Source organism: Nuphar pumila, chromosome 13 (genome assembly GCF_984573655.1).
Source record: "Nuphar pumila chromosome 13, dmNupPumi1.hap1.1, whole genome shotgun sequence".
Taxonomy (NCBI): domain Eukaryota; kingdom Viridiplantae; phylum Streptophyta; class Magnoliopsida; order Nymphaeales; family Nymphaeaceae; genus Nuphar; species Nuphar pumila.
Genome location: NC_143261.1, coordinates 55,722,841 through 55,742,050, shown reverse-complemented (window position 1 = coordinate 55,742,050; position 19,210 = coordinate 55,722,841). Strand labels below are relative to the sequence as shown.

The 19,210-nt window shown below is 34.6% G+C and overlaps 1 protein-coding gene across 1 annotated transcript in view; it reads left to right on the top strand.

Annotated features, from left to right (window-relative positions):
* LOC149818443 (uncharacterized) overlaps nt 1-19,210 on the top strand; it is a 1,135,480-nt gene that overhangs the window by 941,717 nt on the left and 174,553 nt on the right. Inside the window, exon 13 of the mRNA XM_089986219.1 lies at nt 17,576-17,584. Coding sequence (XP_089842345.1) covers nt 17,576-17,584 — 9 coding nt within the window. The remainder of the gene's footprint in view (nt 1-17,575; nt 17,585-19,210) is intronic.

Below are 19,210 nucleotides of genomic sequence, written 5' to 3'. Positions count from 1 at the left end.
GCTGAATATTTAAAGAGATTATTTGTTGAAGTGATAAAAGAAGTGGGTGAAGAAAGTGTGGTGCAAATCATTACTGACAACGCTTCAGTTTGCAATCATGCATGAATGAATTTGGCAAGTGAAGATACATATTCACATATTTTTTAGACTCCTTGTGCAGCACACAGTTTAAATTTGGCACTTAAGAGTATATACAATCCATCAAAAGATAATGCACATGCACATGAAATCTGTTTATAGATTGAGGAAATAGAGCATGATCGAAATATTAGAAATTTTGTTGTAAACCATCATCATGCCCTTTCTATATTTAATCGTCATTCTGATCTCAAGTTACTGAAAGTTGCTGAAACTCGTTTTGCTTCTCATTGTTATGATGCAAAGAATTAAGCAACTCAAGAATGCATTGATGATGATGGTGGCTGATAAAGATTGAGATTTTTATCGCACTGAAGATGATGTTAAGTCTCAAGCTATCAAAAAATGCATCTGTGATGATTTTTGGTGGGATAAAATTACACATTTTGTTGAATTTACAGAGCCTATTTGAGAAATGTTGAGAGAAGTTGACAGAGATATACCCATGCTTCATAGAATTTATGAAACGTGGGACAATAAGATTAAAAAAGTTCAAAGTCTCATTTTTAAACATGAGAAGAAAGATGTTGTACTTGATGATTCAGAATTTTACAATTATGTACATTCAGTTTTAGTGAGAAGATGAGATAAAAGCAATACACTTTTGCATTGCATGGCACACTCTCTCAATCCAAAATATTATGCAAAAAAATGGTTGACAACAGGTGTTGGTCGTATTTTTCCAAATGAAGATCCTGAGATATCAAGGAACAAAATGATATATTTGGGAAGACTTTTTAATGATCCTCACATGTTTAAGGTTGTAAATAGTGAGTTTGAAAAGTTCTTTACTGGAAGATTTGATTCTTTAGCAACACTCATAGCAAGGGACGGAGAAGATCCCCTTAATTGGTGGGCAACATATGGATCAGATACACCAAATCTGCAACGTCTTGCAATGAAGTTGTTATCCCAACTTGCTACATCATCGTGTTGTGAAAGAAATTGGACTCACATATGTTCAAATTCACAACATTAAAAGAAACAAACTCATTAGTAAAAGAGCAGAGGATTTGGTTTATGTTCACTCTAATCTACGATTAATTTCTCGTCACACCAAAGATGAGTATATGTACTTTTTTTTCTTTTGTATTCAAAGTTCGTATTTAAATATTTATATTCAAAGTTTGAAGTTAGATACTAAGTTAGTCATATTTTGATGTAGTTGTGAACCATCTAAGTATTGAGATGTAAATCCAAAAGATTTTGACTTGGAGGGAGAACATGATTTGCATAATCTCAACATGGACTACCTCGATCTTGTTCTTCCCTCTAATTCAGATGATGAGGCAGATTTATGATAAGTTTTGTTGTTATCACACTCACAAGCTTCTTTATGTGTTATATTTTGGTAAGTTTGTGTTGTTACTTCAATAGAATTACTTTTTTATTTTTGCTGTAAAATTTACAATCTTATTATTAATTTATTGTTATTTATATAATTATATATATATTTTTAAAATATATATAGCCGAGTCCCCGTCTTCAAAATTTTTGAAATTGTGCCGCACCCGTACCTGCACCCGTACCCGTATCCATACCCGTACCCGCACCTACACCCATGTGACATAGGATGTAACCTAATCAGACTTGGAGTTGGATGAAGAGATGGGTGAGAAAAGCCTTTAGCAAGCCAGATCCTATCAGCGTAATTTGTGTGTGTTGGTTCTGAACCAAGATGGTGAAAAAACGAAGGCTCACAATTCATAAGGATAAAAAATGGTCTAAAATATCCTATTAAAATAAACTTTAATGCATAAAATGGAAAATAGAACATCCTAAACATGATCCAAAGGTTAGTTTTTGCTTTTAGAGGTTAGATCTGTGTAAAACAAGTATGTACCACCATAAGTTATGGTGGTTCAGTACCACCATAGAAACACCATATCCATATACATATGTACACACGTGTACATGCATATATATATACACACCATTGTCACCGATATCGCTGATATTTTGAATATATCGTGATATTATCGGCAATTTCAAGCTTGCCGATAATATTGGGAATATATCGTGATATTTTCAAAATATCAGCAAATAAAAAATATCACGATATTTTTGAGTTTTTTTTTTTAAATTAAATTTGCATTTCCTATTTTTTTGTTTCCTTTATATTTTAAAACCTTTAAAACATGTTTCTTTATATTTTTGAAAGAAAAATAATACAAAACTTATTATTTTCTTAGGTTTTTTTGTTGTTATTTATATTTTTTTCAATTTTTTAAACTCCCATGATTTTCCCAAGATATTCCCAAGATTTATCAACTTTTGAAAATCTCTCCAAGAAATACCCTCGCTGAGAAATTACCTTTAACGATACAGGTGACTATGATACACACACATTTTAAGCCAGATATTATGTTGGATTTGGATTAGGATATAAAAAACTGAAAGATAGTCTGTTCTGATTAGCTAATTGGATATTGAAATTTATACTGAATCCCTCTAAATGGATTTAAGCCAGTTGAATATCCAACCCTCACATCCTTAAGCGACATCTGCATAACACCTATTTAAATCTTTAGCCCTGTTTCTTCCAAAACCATCCTAGTGCCATGTTTATTTTGGCCAGGCTACACTTCACCCCATGGCAAAGGCTTGGCCTGATTGCCTAGGCATGGGCCCATCAGTTTCAGGCCCAAGTTAAGTCTGTCCTGCACCATGTACCCAGCTCAATACCCACCCCTTCTGGAAGAAAGAGACTGAGGTTGGGTCAGATGATACACTTTGGTTTAACCCAACACCATTAGAGATTGGAAATCTTTAGAAACATGTTTCTATTCTACTTGACCAGCACAATGAAATTTCTCTTGTATCTATGTCCTTCAAAGCAATCAGAGAGTTGATGAAATGGCGAACTTGGATTTTATGGTGACATATTTATTATAAATCCCCATTGATTTCATACAATTTATTTTTCATATATTTTTTTCCTGAAGGTGGTAGTATTATAACTTTATCTACTTGTATAGCTGAGGTGTATTATAGTTGTCTTAGAACCTAGGAATATAATTTTAACTTTATAACCCTAACCTTGTTTCCTTATTCTATAATTGTAGTAATATTTTATTTCCAGTTCCTATGATCTAGCATATATCTCATAAACTCCAAACAAAGGGTTTATATGATTGACAATAGAAACTTTAGAAAGTCCTTCAATTGTTTAGGAGTTGCTTCTCGCTAATAAAGCCAGATGATGCGGATAGATGGATATGTGTTTTGACTTTTGAGCTTCTCTCGATTCCTTGGGTTCTGGAACAATTTAAAAAAACGTGGCATGTTTAAGTCATTTTTAGTTTGAACGACCATCCCTGCTTAATTAGTGTCTTTGGGCTTTGTGACCCATGACTTGCAATTAGCAAATTCAGTGACTGTGGGATCAACTTTGCAAACATCTTCAAAAACTACTTTAAATAACCAGGATTAACTCATTTTTTTCCAATGTGAAGTTTGAACGCTTTTTTTAGCCATCTACTTTCTTTGATGATGATGCCATCTTATCATTTTAAGAAAAAGTGAAATTTGGATATCAGAACTAGCTTAAATGTCTTATAGTCAAAGAGCTAGGCAGTGCACACGTGCCAGCTTGCTGTGTGGCTCAAAAACACACAAAATAAATTTTCAAAATGAAAAGATTGATAAAAGGCTTTCAAGATCTAGAAATTTTCTGAAATTATATGTTTTAACATTATATGCAAAAAATAGTTATAGTAAAATATGAAATTCAAGGTGGCTGTAATGTTAAGATTAACATCTTACACCATTACAAGATGTACGCTAATATTAGTAAAAATTGTGCACCTACTTGAGCACAAGATGGCACTGTGACATGCACCCAGGAAAGCAAACCGGCATATTTAACATAATATGAAAATCCATGACTCTGTAAATACATTTGTATGTGATGTTGATTGTTGAACAGAACCCAGGAATTCAAATAAAAAAAAGAAAGAAAAAGTTTCAATCACAAACATAACTTGCTATTCTCTGTCTTTATAGACTTTTTTTTATTAAGATCAAGCATACTTAGAAGCACCTAAGTGATGTTTACATGAGGTTTCCTGAGCATGACTTTTATCGCCTAGTACTAGCACGTAGGTAGCCTTCCCAGTCAGTAAGCTGGCCTCACAATATGGGTATAGGCAGGGACCCATGTGAAATATAGATATTGTATTGATCTCATTTCTAAATCTTTGTCATTTTATTTCAGCACCATGAAATGTTCATGATCCAAAGTTATATTTTTTTACCAATTTGTCTCCTTTCACTTTATTCAACTAGAAACAGTTCTTTTACTTGTTTCCTGAAGTTACTCTGTGCTCTATTAGTTCAGAGCCCCGAGTGCAACAAAACTAAATCCCTTAGGTTCTTTCACTAAAAGGTAAAGGAAAAAGTCCCTTTAGATAGAGACTCTTCAGAAAAATGATCACCACCTCTTTGGGTGTGCAAAGGCTAGTTCCTTTGTTCTTGTGCTGTTGTGCATGGCCAATGGATAATGTTGCATAGATTGGACGATCAATTACTTTCTTGTGCCACTAAGAAGACATTGGTGTAGATTTGGAAATGGTGGGTAATGACTATTTGGAGGCTTCTCAGAAGTAAAAGAAATACATGTTACTGTATGGATGGATTTATCTCACATGCAAGTTTATCACCTCCAATCACAAGTCATAAGGTCTTGGACCTTCATGGTGTGGCCTCATTGCTCTTTCAGGTATTTTTTATGATGTTTTCCTTTAGCACAAACCCAAGTATTGTGTCATGAAGGTTATAGAGGGTGTGGTTCTGCTCATCATGACAGAAATTGCATATATAAAGGGTTTATTGTGGGCAAGCTGTGGGTGACACCAAGCTTACATAAATTAATTATTATTTCATGTATGTGAAAGTTGCAAGTGAGAAAGTTTACCACAATGAAGATAATGATGCTACACTTGTTAATTTGCCACTAAAAGAAGTCTGAAGTTTTTATAGGATGAATTCCATGTGCGTGAGCATTATTTTGCATTCTCAAGTGTGTTTCACTATGTTTCAGACCACTATCTGATTTAATATAGATCAGCTATGGGCGATTTCACAATTTCATCGGCCAACACTGCTGGGATCTATATTATGTTAATTATTGGAACTATTGCAGCATGGTTTGATGTTAATTGGAAAACCGACAACTTCTCTAGTTTCCTCTGCCCTGCTCTCATTCATGTTCTTATGGAATCAAGTCATTGAACCTAGAACGGTTCTTACCCTTCTTGAGAAATTCACTGTGATATTGTTGTTTCCCAAATATAGTGAGTGTTTTGCCTATTCCCCACAATTTTCTGCTTATCTGTTCATAATTGTGGTTGCAATTCTGTTTGTACACGAGATCCATATTTCTCTATCTTCTTTCTAATATTTTACATATTTTTCAGGATGAACTAAGGAAAATACAAGATTGGCAGTATGTAAACTGCCTTGAACTTTGGGTTAAGTTTGTATGTGCTAACATCAAGGAACATGATCTTCAGAGTTTGCTATACTTGGCAATTCAGATGATAAATGGACTTGCCCATATGTTGCCTGGACCTCGTTTCTTTCCTTTGAGGCTAAAATGCATCCATTTGTTGAATAAGCTTTCACATTCTAGTGGCGTCTTCATTCCTATGGCTTCTTTATCTCTAAGCTTTCTAGAATTTGGGGAAGGTGGCAAATCTGATAATAGTGCTCCAAAAGATTTTAATTTTTCAAGTATGTTGAAGGTTGGTTCAAGTGGAGAGACTACCTCATCAGTTTTCAGGATCTTCACTGTCTCGGCTCTCTGCTTTACTTATTAGTTGGTTACTTGTCTGACAGGTGCCAAAACAGCTACTGAAACTGAAAGCATACCATGAGCAATGTGTACGCTCTGCAGTTGAAACACTTTCAGAGCACTTTTTTCAATGGAGTTATCATGTATCTTTCCCTGAGTTGGCTTTTGTTCCACTCGTCAGCTTTAGAAAGTTTTGCAAAAAGACATCCAGTGAGAGCCTCAGACGTCTTGTAAAGCCATTCATGGATCAGGTAAATATTTTTGAATAAGCTTACATGTTTGACTTTGCGATAGCACGTGCTCAGAGTTGTGTTTTTTATCTGTAAATTGATTTTCTTTTGACCAACAATGTGAAACATTGCTCAGGGAATCCTTAGTACAACTAACTTGGGCTGACAGAATCTGTGTCACAAGGTTGCACCTACCCCTGACCACAATCCAAGTGCATAAGGTGAAGGGGCTCTGAACTTGGGGCAAGGGCACTTTGCTTCAATTCTACATCTACCCTTGCCACAATTCAAGATCATATGAGGATTTTGTACCTACATTTGATTATGTGGAACCAGCCCTGTCCACTTCATGCCGCTGTCACCTGAACAACCTTAAATTGAATCGTCTAAGCTTGGAAGCCTGTAGTTCTAATGAAAGATTTGTTGGTTCGAGACAAGAAAAAAATTTGATGACCAATGCTGGTGTTTCAAAACCTAGCAAGCTCAGAACCCATCTTAGGATGCAGGAAGTGTAGCCAAACTTCTCCAGGTTTGTGCCTAGAGTTAGATGGACTTGGAAAATCCAAGACCCACCAATTTGGATTAACAAAACAACCAGCCGGGACTGAGTTATCCACTTGGCGCCAAGTGACACAATCTTGTTCAATGAATCAATATCATGGTGATAGGCTTAATCCTATCCATTTGGATTATGGTTATAAACATTATTTTATACTAATGAAGAAGCAGTTCCCAACATCTCTTTTTTATTAGAAGGGGAAAACCTGGCCCAGTCTGGAGACTTGGCCTAGACCTGGTTGTCTATCCAGGAAAAAATCCTGTACAGCTACCCTGCCTCATGAACAGTATTGCTGTTAATATATATATATATATATATATATATATATATATATATATATATATATATATATATATATACCCGATAAAGGGTATTTCTGTAATTCTGCCCATTAGGGGCATTTCAGTCTTTTTACTTTTCTTTTATTTTCTTTTTCTTTTCTCTTTTCTTATTTTTTATTTTTCTTTTTTTTTATTGTAAAATGCATTAAATGCATTGCATTGGGGGTCTCTGTTAAATTATGTATATAAATATATATATATATATATATATATACATACGTATATATATACATATATGTATATATATATACATATTTCTTTTTTTGTTTTCTTATTTCTCCAAATACCCAATAGGGGTATTTTGGTAAATCCCCATGTAAACTCTCCCCTTTTCCTTTTCTCTCCCTTTGTTACTTTTTCTTTTTTTCTTTTGCTTTTTTAAGACCACAAGGGGCCCCACTCATCTTGTCGTTGGGGCCCCAACGGTCATATTTTTGAGATACTTTTTAGGAATTGAGGTTGCCTATTCTCTCAGAGGATATATTCTCTCTCAAATAAAATTAGCTGCTAACATATGTGCTAGGTCAAAAGTTTTCGATAAAAAGGTGGAAACCTCAAAAGTCATAAATACAAAATTAAGACTTGAAGATAGTGTATTGCTTGAAGATTCTATTTCATATTATCAATTGATTGGATCTCTCACTTATCTCTCTATCACCCAACCTAATATCACTCATGTGTTCATGCAGCAAGTCAGTTTTAACATGCCCCTACCACATTGCACATGGCAGCAATTATGAGGATTGTGTGATACATTAAAAACACCGTTTCAAAAGAGCTTTTTTTTTGTCCTCTTCATCATCTTTAGATCTAATTATCCGGGGTGGTAACCTAAATGATAGGTTTTTGTATTTTTTAAAGAAATTCGTTGATCTATTAGAGGTGTAAGAAACGACAAAAAATATCTTTATCTTCAGCTGAAGCCGAATATCAGGTAATGACTATGACAACAATGGAGCTTGTGTAGCTTAAAAGTCTTCTCAGTGATATGGAAATCATCATCTCAACACCTTCGAAGAGTTATGACAATAAGAGTGTAATCTACATTGCGAGCTACCATACCTTCCATGAGCGAATCAAACATATTAAGATGGATTGTCACTATGTTTGTGATGAATATCTAAGAGGAACTATTACGTTGCCGTACCACTTGACAAATTTCTTCATCAAAGCTCTTTCCGCTCCTCGATTTCTCTTTCTCAGCAAACTTTCGATCATTTTCTCGTAAAGTTTGAAGGGGAGTGTATATATATATATATATAAACAGTTTGCCCAATAAGGGCATTTTTGTCTTTTTGTATGTAATTATAGTTGTTTATTAGAAACAACTATTTTTTCATTTTCTTATTTTTGTCTTCATTTTCTTTTTTTATTTCTATTTTATCATGTCATTGGGCCCCGCTCTATAGAGTCGATAGGGGCCCCAACAGTAAAAAAATATGACCGAGGGAGCTCCCCAACGTCTCTATGAAAGGGAGCTCCCAATGGTCTCCCTCTTGTATTTGTATATAAATAGGGGAGTGTTCCCCCTATATTTTTTCATGGCTTCCCAAAGCACATTTTCAATAATATTTTATTTTTAATTGACTCTTTGTATTGTCCTTTAGTGGACTTTTGTCTATGCACTTTTGTGCTTGTCTATCTTCTTTGTAATTGTCCACTTATGTGCTTTTGCACTTTGCTTTTGTAATTCCACATACTTCATTACAACCGCTTGCATCAGCTTGCACACAGGCACATGACTGGTTTTGATCTTGAGATGTGGGATTAGCATCACTCCTCAATCCCACTCCGCTGGCCAAATGCACACTCTGCTGCAGGGCCAGCTCCCAGCATCTTACCCAAAATCATTTTAAGTATTTGTTGCTGATAAAATTAAAACAAATCCCTTTTGGTGTTTGTGATATGCACTTACACTTCAGCTATCTGCAACATTTCCTAGACTGGACCAGATTCCATGCAACACCCAAAATAATGTCCAAATGAAAGTAGCAGGAGGATTTTTGAAACATCCTCTGTTGTGCTCTTTGTGACCAATGTTAAACTAATTAATGAAATAAGGAAAAGAAAATTAAACTAAAACATAGTCTTGGTTTTTAGTTGACATCAGTGAATATTTTAGGACTGTTTCATATTGTAGTATATAATGGTATTCTACAGATGCAAACTTTGTAAGCAGGATGCACTAGTAGTGGATTTTGTGATGGACATATCATCTTCACATATTTTTTTTTGTATTAATATCATGCTCTTGAAGTTTCTGGATATCATAATCTGACATCAAATATTCATGAAAAGAGATGATGCCTGCTTTTTTCTTTTTCATTCAAGCTTAAATTACGGGAGAGTATGAAAATGAGCTTTTCTTGTAATTAAAGACTTGCCATCTTCTGCGCTCTTCAGCATTCAAGTATCAAATTAATTTGGCAATTCTCTCACCTTTTTCTTTTTCTTATGATATAAGTTGAGCAGAACATAGAATTTGTACAGAAAAAAAGGGATGAGATTGCTTTTTCTCCAAATGACCAAGCATCACTTGAATCTTTTCTCCAGGTGTGCTAGTGTTTCTCTTTTTTTTTTGTGTTTACTAGCCATCTTCTCTCACCAACTGTTCTAATATCTCTAGGATGAAAAGAGAAAAGGGAGTGCTCATTTCCATAAGTATCATGCAAGGATTGTTGAGGGATCTCTTTCTAAAAAAATTGAGAAGAAATCAAGGTAATAGATGGGTTTTTGTTAGAAATCTCCAATAATTAATTAATTCTCTGCTTGGCTCACAAAGGCTTCAATATAATCACAAAACGATATATACCCGAAAAAAATGCGATATTTTAAAAATACTGCCAAAACCCTCACGATTTTTTTTAAGATTTTGAAATATACAAAAAAATCATGCCGCTTCTTTTGATGGTGTGAACTTTTTTTTTGTCAGCAATCATTCAATGCTGAGCTGAGCTGGCATTGAATGGCGCATGTCAGGCAGCATTGAATGCTGACTACCGATGGCAATGGCTTTTCACTAAATGAAGGGGAGGCACCCTCGTTTTATATAGCAGCTGAGAGGGCCTTCCCTCCCCTACACATTTGGTATGGTACTATTCAAGTAGCCGATTAGACTCTAAACAACTTATGCATATTTTTTTAAAGGGAAACTGTGTTATATGTTGCGTATCATTTAAACTTCCTTCACCCCATTGCTGAAACTACCTTATATTATATGGTATTTTGTAAATGCCTTTCACCCCATTGCTCAAAGTAACCTATGTTGTATAGTATTTTTGTAAACGCCCCTTACCTCATTTTCAAAATCTCTCTCTCTCTCTCTCTCTCTCTCTCTCTCTCTCTCTATATATATATATATATATATATATATATATATATATATATATATAAGGTGCTCCCAGAGCACCTACTCTCACCTAATAGAAGCTTCAAATTTTCAGAATCTGAGTGATTTTTTCGTTGATCAGACCCTATAGATATGATCTACAACTTTGCTTTCTAGTAGGAGGGAGTAGGTGTTCCCGGAGCATTACTCTATATTAATAATGATAGGGTGTTCCCCGATCACCTACTGCCACCTAGTAGAAGCTTCAAATTTTCAAAATCTGAGTGCTTTTTTCGTTGATCAGACCCTATAGATATGATCTACAGTTTTTATTTAGTGGAAAAAAATGTTTGGATCATGTGATTATGTCATACATGTAGTTTTTTTTTAAGATCTTCAAAAATCAATGGCTCACAAGGTACCAAAATTTTATGACTAAAAAAGCCTATTTTGAACATGATCCAAAACATGATTACTATCAAATACACTGTTTTAAGTACATCTATAAGATTTGATTGAGAAGATGCAACCTACAAATATGATTTCTAGTAGGTGCTCCGGGAGCACCCTAGGATTGCTCTATATTAGTAATGAATGTATAAATTTTCAACTTACAGAGATTTTCCTGAGGAAAACTCACTTTTTTAACCTGAGAATGAGATTTGTAACTGTGATACCCAGGGTGTGCATCCCTTGCTTTAAGCCCAAGCATCAAGCTCCCTGGAGGGATTTTATGTGCTTGGGAGTGGGCCATACGGCAGAGCATCAATCTCTACCGGGCCCCACCACCTGAACTGGGGTTTCCTCTCAAAAAATATAAAAAAGGCAATTCTCTGCCTGCCAACTAGAATTTTTGCTGAATAAATTCATCTTACTCTGGTGGTTGTCAACTTGGTATTGCAGCATTTTGGAAGAGCCGGCTTCAAATTCTAGTGAAGTTACAGAGCTTGTAAGTGGAATGAAAAGGTCAGGCAAAGGGAAAAGAAACTTGAATTTAAATTCTCCGAGTAAGAAGAAGAAACATAGAACATGAGTGTGCATTCTGTATACCTTTTTAACCGTCGTGTTTTTCATTATTGTTTAATATTGAATGATAATAACTGGATTAGTTTTATTTAGTTTTAGTCATCTAAATTCTGTACATGCTGACGAAATTTTTGAGGGCTTATATGATGAAATAATTCCACTGAAGATCCGGATAAACGGCAATTCATTGAAAGGTTTAGTGCATGCTTGATATTGACTGATCTAATTTATCAAGATATCTAGGCATGAGCAAGTGACTTTTTAAGTGTTGCTGTTTCCAATTAGGAGATTCAATTCATATCAGCAGATTCACATCGATTTTAACATAAGGATATGTACTTCATGCAAGATTGATTGGCCTAGTTGTTTCCTCTCATTTGATCGTTTGACTAGTCACCTCCTCTGTAGATGTTTTTAGGTTTTTTAGTATTGTTTAGACCATTTAATTTCCTTTTTAGGCCGTAGATGCCGTTTCACTCAATTATTGGCTGTTGGGATCGAGTCTATAATAACTGAAGCCTATCTTTTATTCCTGTTATCCATCTCTCTCTCTCTATCATTTTTTAACCTAGTGTGAGTCCCTTTCATTTTATTAAAGGTGCTATCTTAAGTGATTTGTGCCAGGCAGTTTAGTTGGACAACACGTTGTAGATTAGACTCCATGAGCAGGCCAAGCTCAGTTGTATCCTCAAAGCCAAATTGTGTAAAGTTCATTGCACCAAATAATTATCAGAAGTTGGGCAATTTTCACTTTATAATTCTGGTCAATGTGTTGTATAATTAACACAACTGCTTCCTTGTTTGGGGTTGGTGACGGGGTTTGAACTGCTTTCTACTACCATGTTTTTTTTTTGTTTATAATTATTCATTGTGAACTCCTTATATACATAAAAGATATAAGACATTGGAATAATTAATTAAAAAAGATTGTAAATACAAAGAAAGAATTCATAAAACAACTTCTAATAAATACAGATTTTGTAAACCATCTGTACTCTAATATAATGTTATTTGTGCTTTCGCCGGTTGTGGCCAATTTCATAAAAAATGATTGCACTTGTATTACCCAACATTTTTGTGTTCTATTTTTTGTTTCTTCTTAAGGTATCTTGTTTTAGGATGCGCTTTAGGTGGTAAGACTGGAATAAGATTTGGAGGAGTGAGAAAAAATGAATAAGTATTATATGCAGCTTGATACGATTTAATAGTGTAGAACTTATCGTAGTAATCTTCTGATAACTTGTCTTCGTACAAAATGCACGTGATTATATGTTTGCACAAAATCTCGCTAACCTGTTACTTTCTACAAGAGCATGTTTGTTTTTTAAGATAAACATTGCAATTGTGAGAGTGATTGTAGGCTTTGTATCGACGATGAAGGCAATGCACTACTTGAACACATAGATTTCATGCTTCTTTCTTACCATCGTCCAACTTTTTTTTACTTTAGGCACCACACATGTTATGGGTATTATTCTTTTGGTTTTCAAGAAGTTTCATCATCATGAGATAAAGTTTTTCAATAAGAGGATTTAGTGACTTGTCATGTATTGTGAGAATCCTCACATTAAATCTCTTTACTATATTAGAGGTTAAGCGCTTGTACATTCTAGTTGAAAAGTATATGTTAGCCTAATGTTTTTCTTTTATGACCTTAGTTGCATACTTGTATGCATCTTCCCTTTGCTCCTGAATCTTTTTAAGAAAATAATTATACTTTTGTCTCGTGAGTGCTTTGGTTGTGCTTTACCAAAGTTGACCTAGTGATATTCCAAATTTATGTTAAAAGTTTTTCGTAGTGTTTTGTGTAAAATTCAACCTGACAATTTAGCCATGTATTGTGAGAATCCTCGCATTAAATCTCTTTACTATATTAGAGGTTAAGCGCTTGTACATTCTAGTTGAAAAGTATATGTTAGCCTAATGTTTTTCTTTTATGACCTTAGTTGCATACTTGTATGCATCTTCCCTTTGCTCCTGAATCTTTTTAAGAAAATAATTATACTTTTGTCTCGTGAGTGCTTTGGTTGTGCTTTACCAAAGTTGACCTAGTGATATTCCAAATTTATGTTAAAAGTTTTTCGTAGTGTTTTGTGTAAAATTCAACCTGACAATTTAGCCATGTATGGGAGAACATATTGTGTAGCTTTGTGTGCTTATTTGAGATAGTTGTTAATTGTACTTTAACTTTGGGTATGTCATTGTATTAGTGTCTCAATTGTGCATTCACATGCATAAAAAAACTACACCCATGATTCATTCGACTCGTTATCTATAACAGTAAATGCAACCGAAATTATTTGATCACAAGGATCAATACCATGGGCTGACAACAATATTTATGTATTTTTCTTTTAGGAATGTGTCATCTACCATAAGAAGTGGAGGGCTTTCTTTAAAAAACTGATCAATGCATGCACGAAAAGATACGAACATGTACATAAATCTATGTCGTCTATCAGTTTCAATGCACATTGTCGATCATCGGTTAGTCGTCATCAAATAATGACAATAGGCAAAAAGCATCTTGAAAAACTCTTCGAATAAACCATATAGGATCACCTTAGTCATTTCTCATTAATGTCATGCTTGTTTGTACGTAACCTTCATACTTTCCTTGCGACTAATGTCATTTAAGATTTCTTTTAGAGTTAACTTTGGGTTATCGTGTAAGTGTTCAAGAATAACACTTGAAATCCACTTGAAAGATATTTTTTTCACTACTACGTTGTCCAATGATCCACCACATGTATGCTCACTTTGATACTTCTTCACTTGAAAGAATGATGTTTTCTGCACCTTTGTTCAATGGATCCTCCAAGTGGAATGAACCATAGTCCGCAAGTTATTTCTCATGCATACTACAGTTACTCTGTTATTGCAGTTTTTCATAAATTTTATTTTATAGTTATTTCTTATCACATGATCTTTAAAAAATTATGATAGTGCTAAAGATTATTAAACCTTTTGTCGATAACAACTTCTCGATCTTTTGACTATATTGATAGCCATTGAAATCGTTCTATATCATTAAGTCTTTTGTTACACAGTTGCTCAAACAACTAAATTGACTTAACATCAATGATTGCCAATTGCTCTTTATTGAAATAATATTCATTGAGCAATAATGTAAAGTTTATAAATTTCTCAAAATTTTTAAATAAATAAAAGATTTTTTTTTGTGAATTATTTTGGTATTTAACTTTGATTAAATATCATTTTTTAGCAAATTACTTAGCTAATATTGATTGATTAATTAGCAGTTATTTATGGATAATATTTTGGCATTTATTGAAGTTATTTGATATTTAATTGGGCAGTTATGAGGTTTTGTATGAAGTATTTGGATCTCGACCTCAATATAGATCTAAGAGGATCAACCAACTCAAACGCAAGTTTGAACTATTTGAATGAACATATAAGATCCACTCGATCTCAAGTTATTTAGGATTGGATCTCCAAATGATTTCAGTCAACCGAAATAGATTTGGGTAGGGTTTTGATTTATATCGGGGCTTAAATCAGGCATAGAAGAAATTTAGATCCATTTGAGATGCAATTGGATCTTTCTTTAAAGTAGAAAGTGTCTTGGATTTATTTAGAGACCCAAATGAATTCTACTAAGTAAAATAAGATTTAGATATATTTAGATGACCCAAATGGATCTCACTAAGAAAAGGACTTTTGGATCCACTTGGAGACCCAATTCGATCTCATCAAGTAAATAAAATTTTAGATCCATTTGTGACTCAAATGGATCCTATTAAAGTATAATAAATTTGTTTGGATCCACCTAAGACCCAAATGAATCTCATTTAAATAAATAGGATTTAAGTCCACTTATGACCCAAATGAATTTAATTATATATATATATATATATATATATATATATATATTAGTAGGTTGGATTTGGATTTAATGAGATCCAAATAGGTCTCACCAAAATCCAAATCCAAGCCCACTTGTTTTCCTACTTAAAACTAAAAAGAAATTCAAAACAAAATTCTAATTTCAAGTTTTTCTTTCCACTCGCCTTTGAAAATGTTTTTTCCCCCTACTTTTTTTCAAATCAAAAAGGTTTTCCCCCTTTCTAATTGGATTTTTTCCTTTTTTTCTTCCTATAAATACTCTACTCATGCCCCCTTTGCCCATTACATTCCCTCTCACCTGTATCATAAACTTCACTCATGCTCCCCTTCACCCTTCACTCTCCCCTCTCTCGTGTAAACCCAGCACCACAACCACCAGTCCACCACCACCACCACCACCACCACTGCCCATCTCTCTCCTGATTTTCGTCTTGCACCATACCATTGCCACCCGATTCTCTCCTTCCCACCAACTGGGCAGCCACCGATGGCACCCACCAGTGCCACCTTCACTGACTCCTGGTGACTGCTCTCAGCCGCTCCTGCTGAACAACCTCCTCTCTTTGTTGAACCACCCTGTTTTGCCTCACATAAAATAACAATTGAATAACATGCTTTTCATCATAGATACTATGCAGCATCTTTGATATGCATTTTATCATTCATCATAAGCATTTACACAGGCTTAAAACTACGTAATAATTTCAGAAACATGCATATTCAAAAAACATGAGCCATATACATATATTTATTCATAAAATCTTGAAATACACTCGTATTTAACTATTCATAAAATCCAAAATACATATGTTAGAATATGTTTGTAAAACCTGAACATATACGTGTCTTTTATTGAAAACATGTTCAAAATACTCACATATGGAAAATTTTGATACTTTTTTAACATATGCACATTCTTGTTTATGAAAAACAAATATTACTTAAATATATATTTTCTCAAAAGGCATGCAACACAAACAATTTTTGAATATATATATATATATATATATATATATATATAAACTATGTAATTATGAAAACCCCAAGCATTTCAAAAAACCTAAAACTACACATATATGTTAAAGTTATTATAAACCTACCTTGTAATGCATGTGGTCTCACGAGAAATAAAGAAATTTCAAAAAGGCCCTCGAGAATTCTCCTCGATTAGCATGACATTGATCGTATTTTATTGACGATCCAACTACGAGCGAGGACACGTATGCTAACCTCGGTTTCCAGTCCGATGATGGTAGTGAAGAACAAGGTTGTGGCGAAGGTGACGACCACAAGCGGTAGGGTCAAGGTTGGCGAAATGACCTCGCTGAAGGAGGTGATGGCTTTTGGTGACATCGAGGTCAAACTCGTGCTCAACTCAGCTTGGCTAGGTTGAGTGCGGGTCAGCTGGACCGACCCAAGTTCAGTTCCCCAAACATGAAAGTGGGCACCGACAGGCTCTGTTGAGCTCCGGTTGGTGAATTGAAGAAGAATGGAACTTGTGTTTGGAGATATGTGTTAGTTACAGTATATTGCTGCATTATGGTTGTTTTGTGAATTTCTCATCTGTTGGTGAATTCATATACGATAAGATGAACACTTATTTCTTGGTTTGTGTTGTAATGGTGAATTCTTATGTGATTCTACTTATATGCAAAATTATGTGTATGTGCATGCATTATGCATAAGAGCATGATGATGTCTTAATCTACCCCAACATTCTTGAGTGTGACTGATACTGTGTATTGTGTGTGCATGTGTGCACGTGCATGATTGGTTTGTAACATACTATTGGTGTGTCTGCTGTTGCTTTTCAGATATGGATTTTGATATGTTAAACAACTGAAGATATAGCTGTTATGCTAATATAAGATCTGTCTCTCTTTCTCTCCTTTTTTCGCTTGACTTGAACGAAGAGATTAGTAATGTCCCTTACCAAGGGACCAGGTTTTACAACTCCACCGAATGAAATTGTGCAAAAACATGAAATTAAGGCTGATGCATTTATGCGAACTGCTAAGAATCATGCCAGCCATTAATGTATTATGAAGCTGTAATATAGACTATGTTGGTCGCTTTCATTTGTGGTATTTTTCTGAATGTAGCCAGTTCATGAATGATTAAGCATATTTTCCCCTACTTCGTTGTGTTGAAGGTCATTTGTAAGGAGTGGAGTGGGAGAACAATGTCTACAGGAAGCACAAGGCTGGTGGTATGCTTATTTATGAAACCTACTCCTTATACATTTACTTATGGGAATATATTTATCCTGTTTTGTATAAAACTTCTCAGGTCTTGGGTGTTCCTTGGGAGGTAGATGATGAAGGTTTAAGGCAACACATGAGCCAATTTGGTGAATTGGTTGATGCAACAATTATTAAAGTAATTGTTCAGGCACTGTTACTGCTTTGTTTGTTTTGAAATAATTAACTTAACATTGTACTTGTTGTGCCTTATTTTAATTGATTTTCTGCTTCTATGGGTTGTGGAACAAAAAGGCCACCATTACCTTCAATTATTTGTCAATTTCTTTTCTGTGGATTCAAGCACATGCTATTGTTTACACCCTAGCTCATAACTTCAAAAAAAAAAATGATGACTGTGAGCTCCGAGTCGAGCCATGTTCTGAGAAATGCTATCTTGATGGTGCTCATGGCACCCTGACAAAAAAAAAAATTAAGTCCATACAATGTGTGTGAACCCCAAAACGGGTTCGGGATTTTGAGAATCATCTTTGGTGCGATGACTCGCACAGGAAAATAATTGAGAAATCAAATATGAGATTTCTGAGGCTCTGGGTATACCTGAAAGAAGGTATATGTTACCAGACCCCTCGTAGTGCGATAGCTCGCACTTGGTTATAAAGAAAATGTAAAATGAAATATAAAACCTTTGAGACTCTGAGTATACCTGAAAGACGGTATATGTTACCGGATTCTCCAGGCTCTGGGTACACCTGAAAGATGGTGTATGTTACCGGACCCATGATCTACCTTGGAGAGGGTAGGTGGTATGAGCTTCATGGATGTTCGTGTTTTCGTGAGACTTAGGCATCTCACCGTATGGTCTCAGTTCACTACAATGTCTATGCCTGTGCTTACCCACAGGGTGAGAGTAAGATAAACATTAAATAATTTAAGTTGACTGAAAACTTATTCCTGCAGAATTATGTACTGTTGATATGACTTTCGTAAAACTTGTAGAATCTACAGCTTGTGCTAATGTGGATAAATGTATCTTTAGTTCAATCCTCTTTTGCACTGTATCATGAATTGAAAGCATAATCATTTTCTTAGAATGATATAAATTTCCATGCTAGTTATATCTGCAGTTGTTGCACATATTTGTACACAAGACACTGAGCACCACATATAGATATAATGCTTCTTACGCAGACAGGGGAGTCTGACCCTTCTGCATTAAAAATTTTCAGGTAACGCATAATTGGAGCATCGTGGAGTCGTATTTGGAAGTAGTCAAGAGATCTCAGTTTTTCAGTGTTTCCTATTTGAACTCTGATTAGTAGATTTACATTTCTGTTATCGGTGATGCATAGACTATTTTTTAGATCACGAATTTATAAATCATGATGTTGTTTCTAAACCTGCTTTGATATCAACTATGTAATGACCTCAAATTCACCTCCGAAAATATATGATTTTTTTTAAAGAAAGTGAATGATGCTATAACTGATCTATGGTCCTGCTTCAACCAAACTAAGCTCTAAGAGGTCAACTTCTACGCAAGCACTAGCATTTATAGCCCATTAGAACTAAGTTCGCAAAAGAGACACCAAAGACAAGATCCCTTTGTCAAGATGAAAACGAAATACAACTTTTTTTTTAATACTAAAAACATCCCACGAATCTAGGGTACATCACAGATTCACATCCCATCACACCAATCATCCCTTTTAAACCATAATTT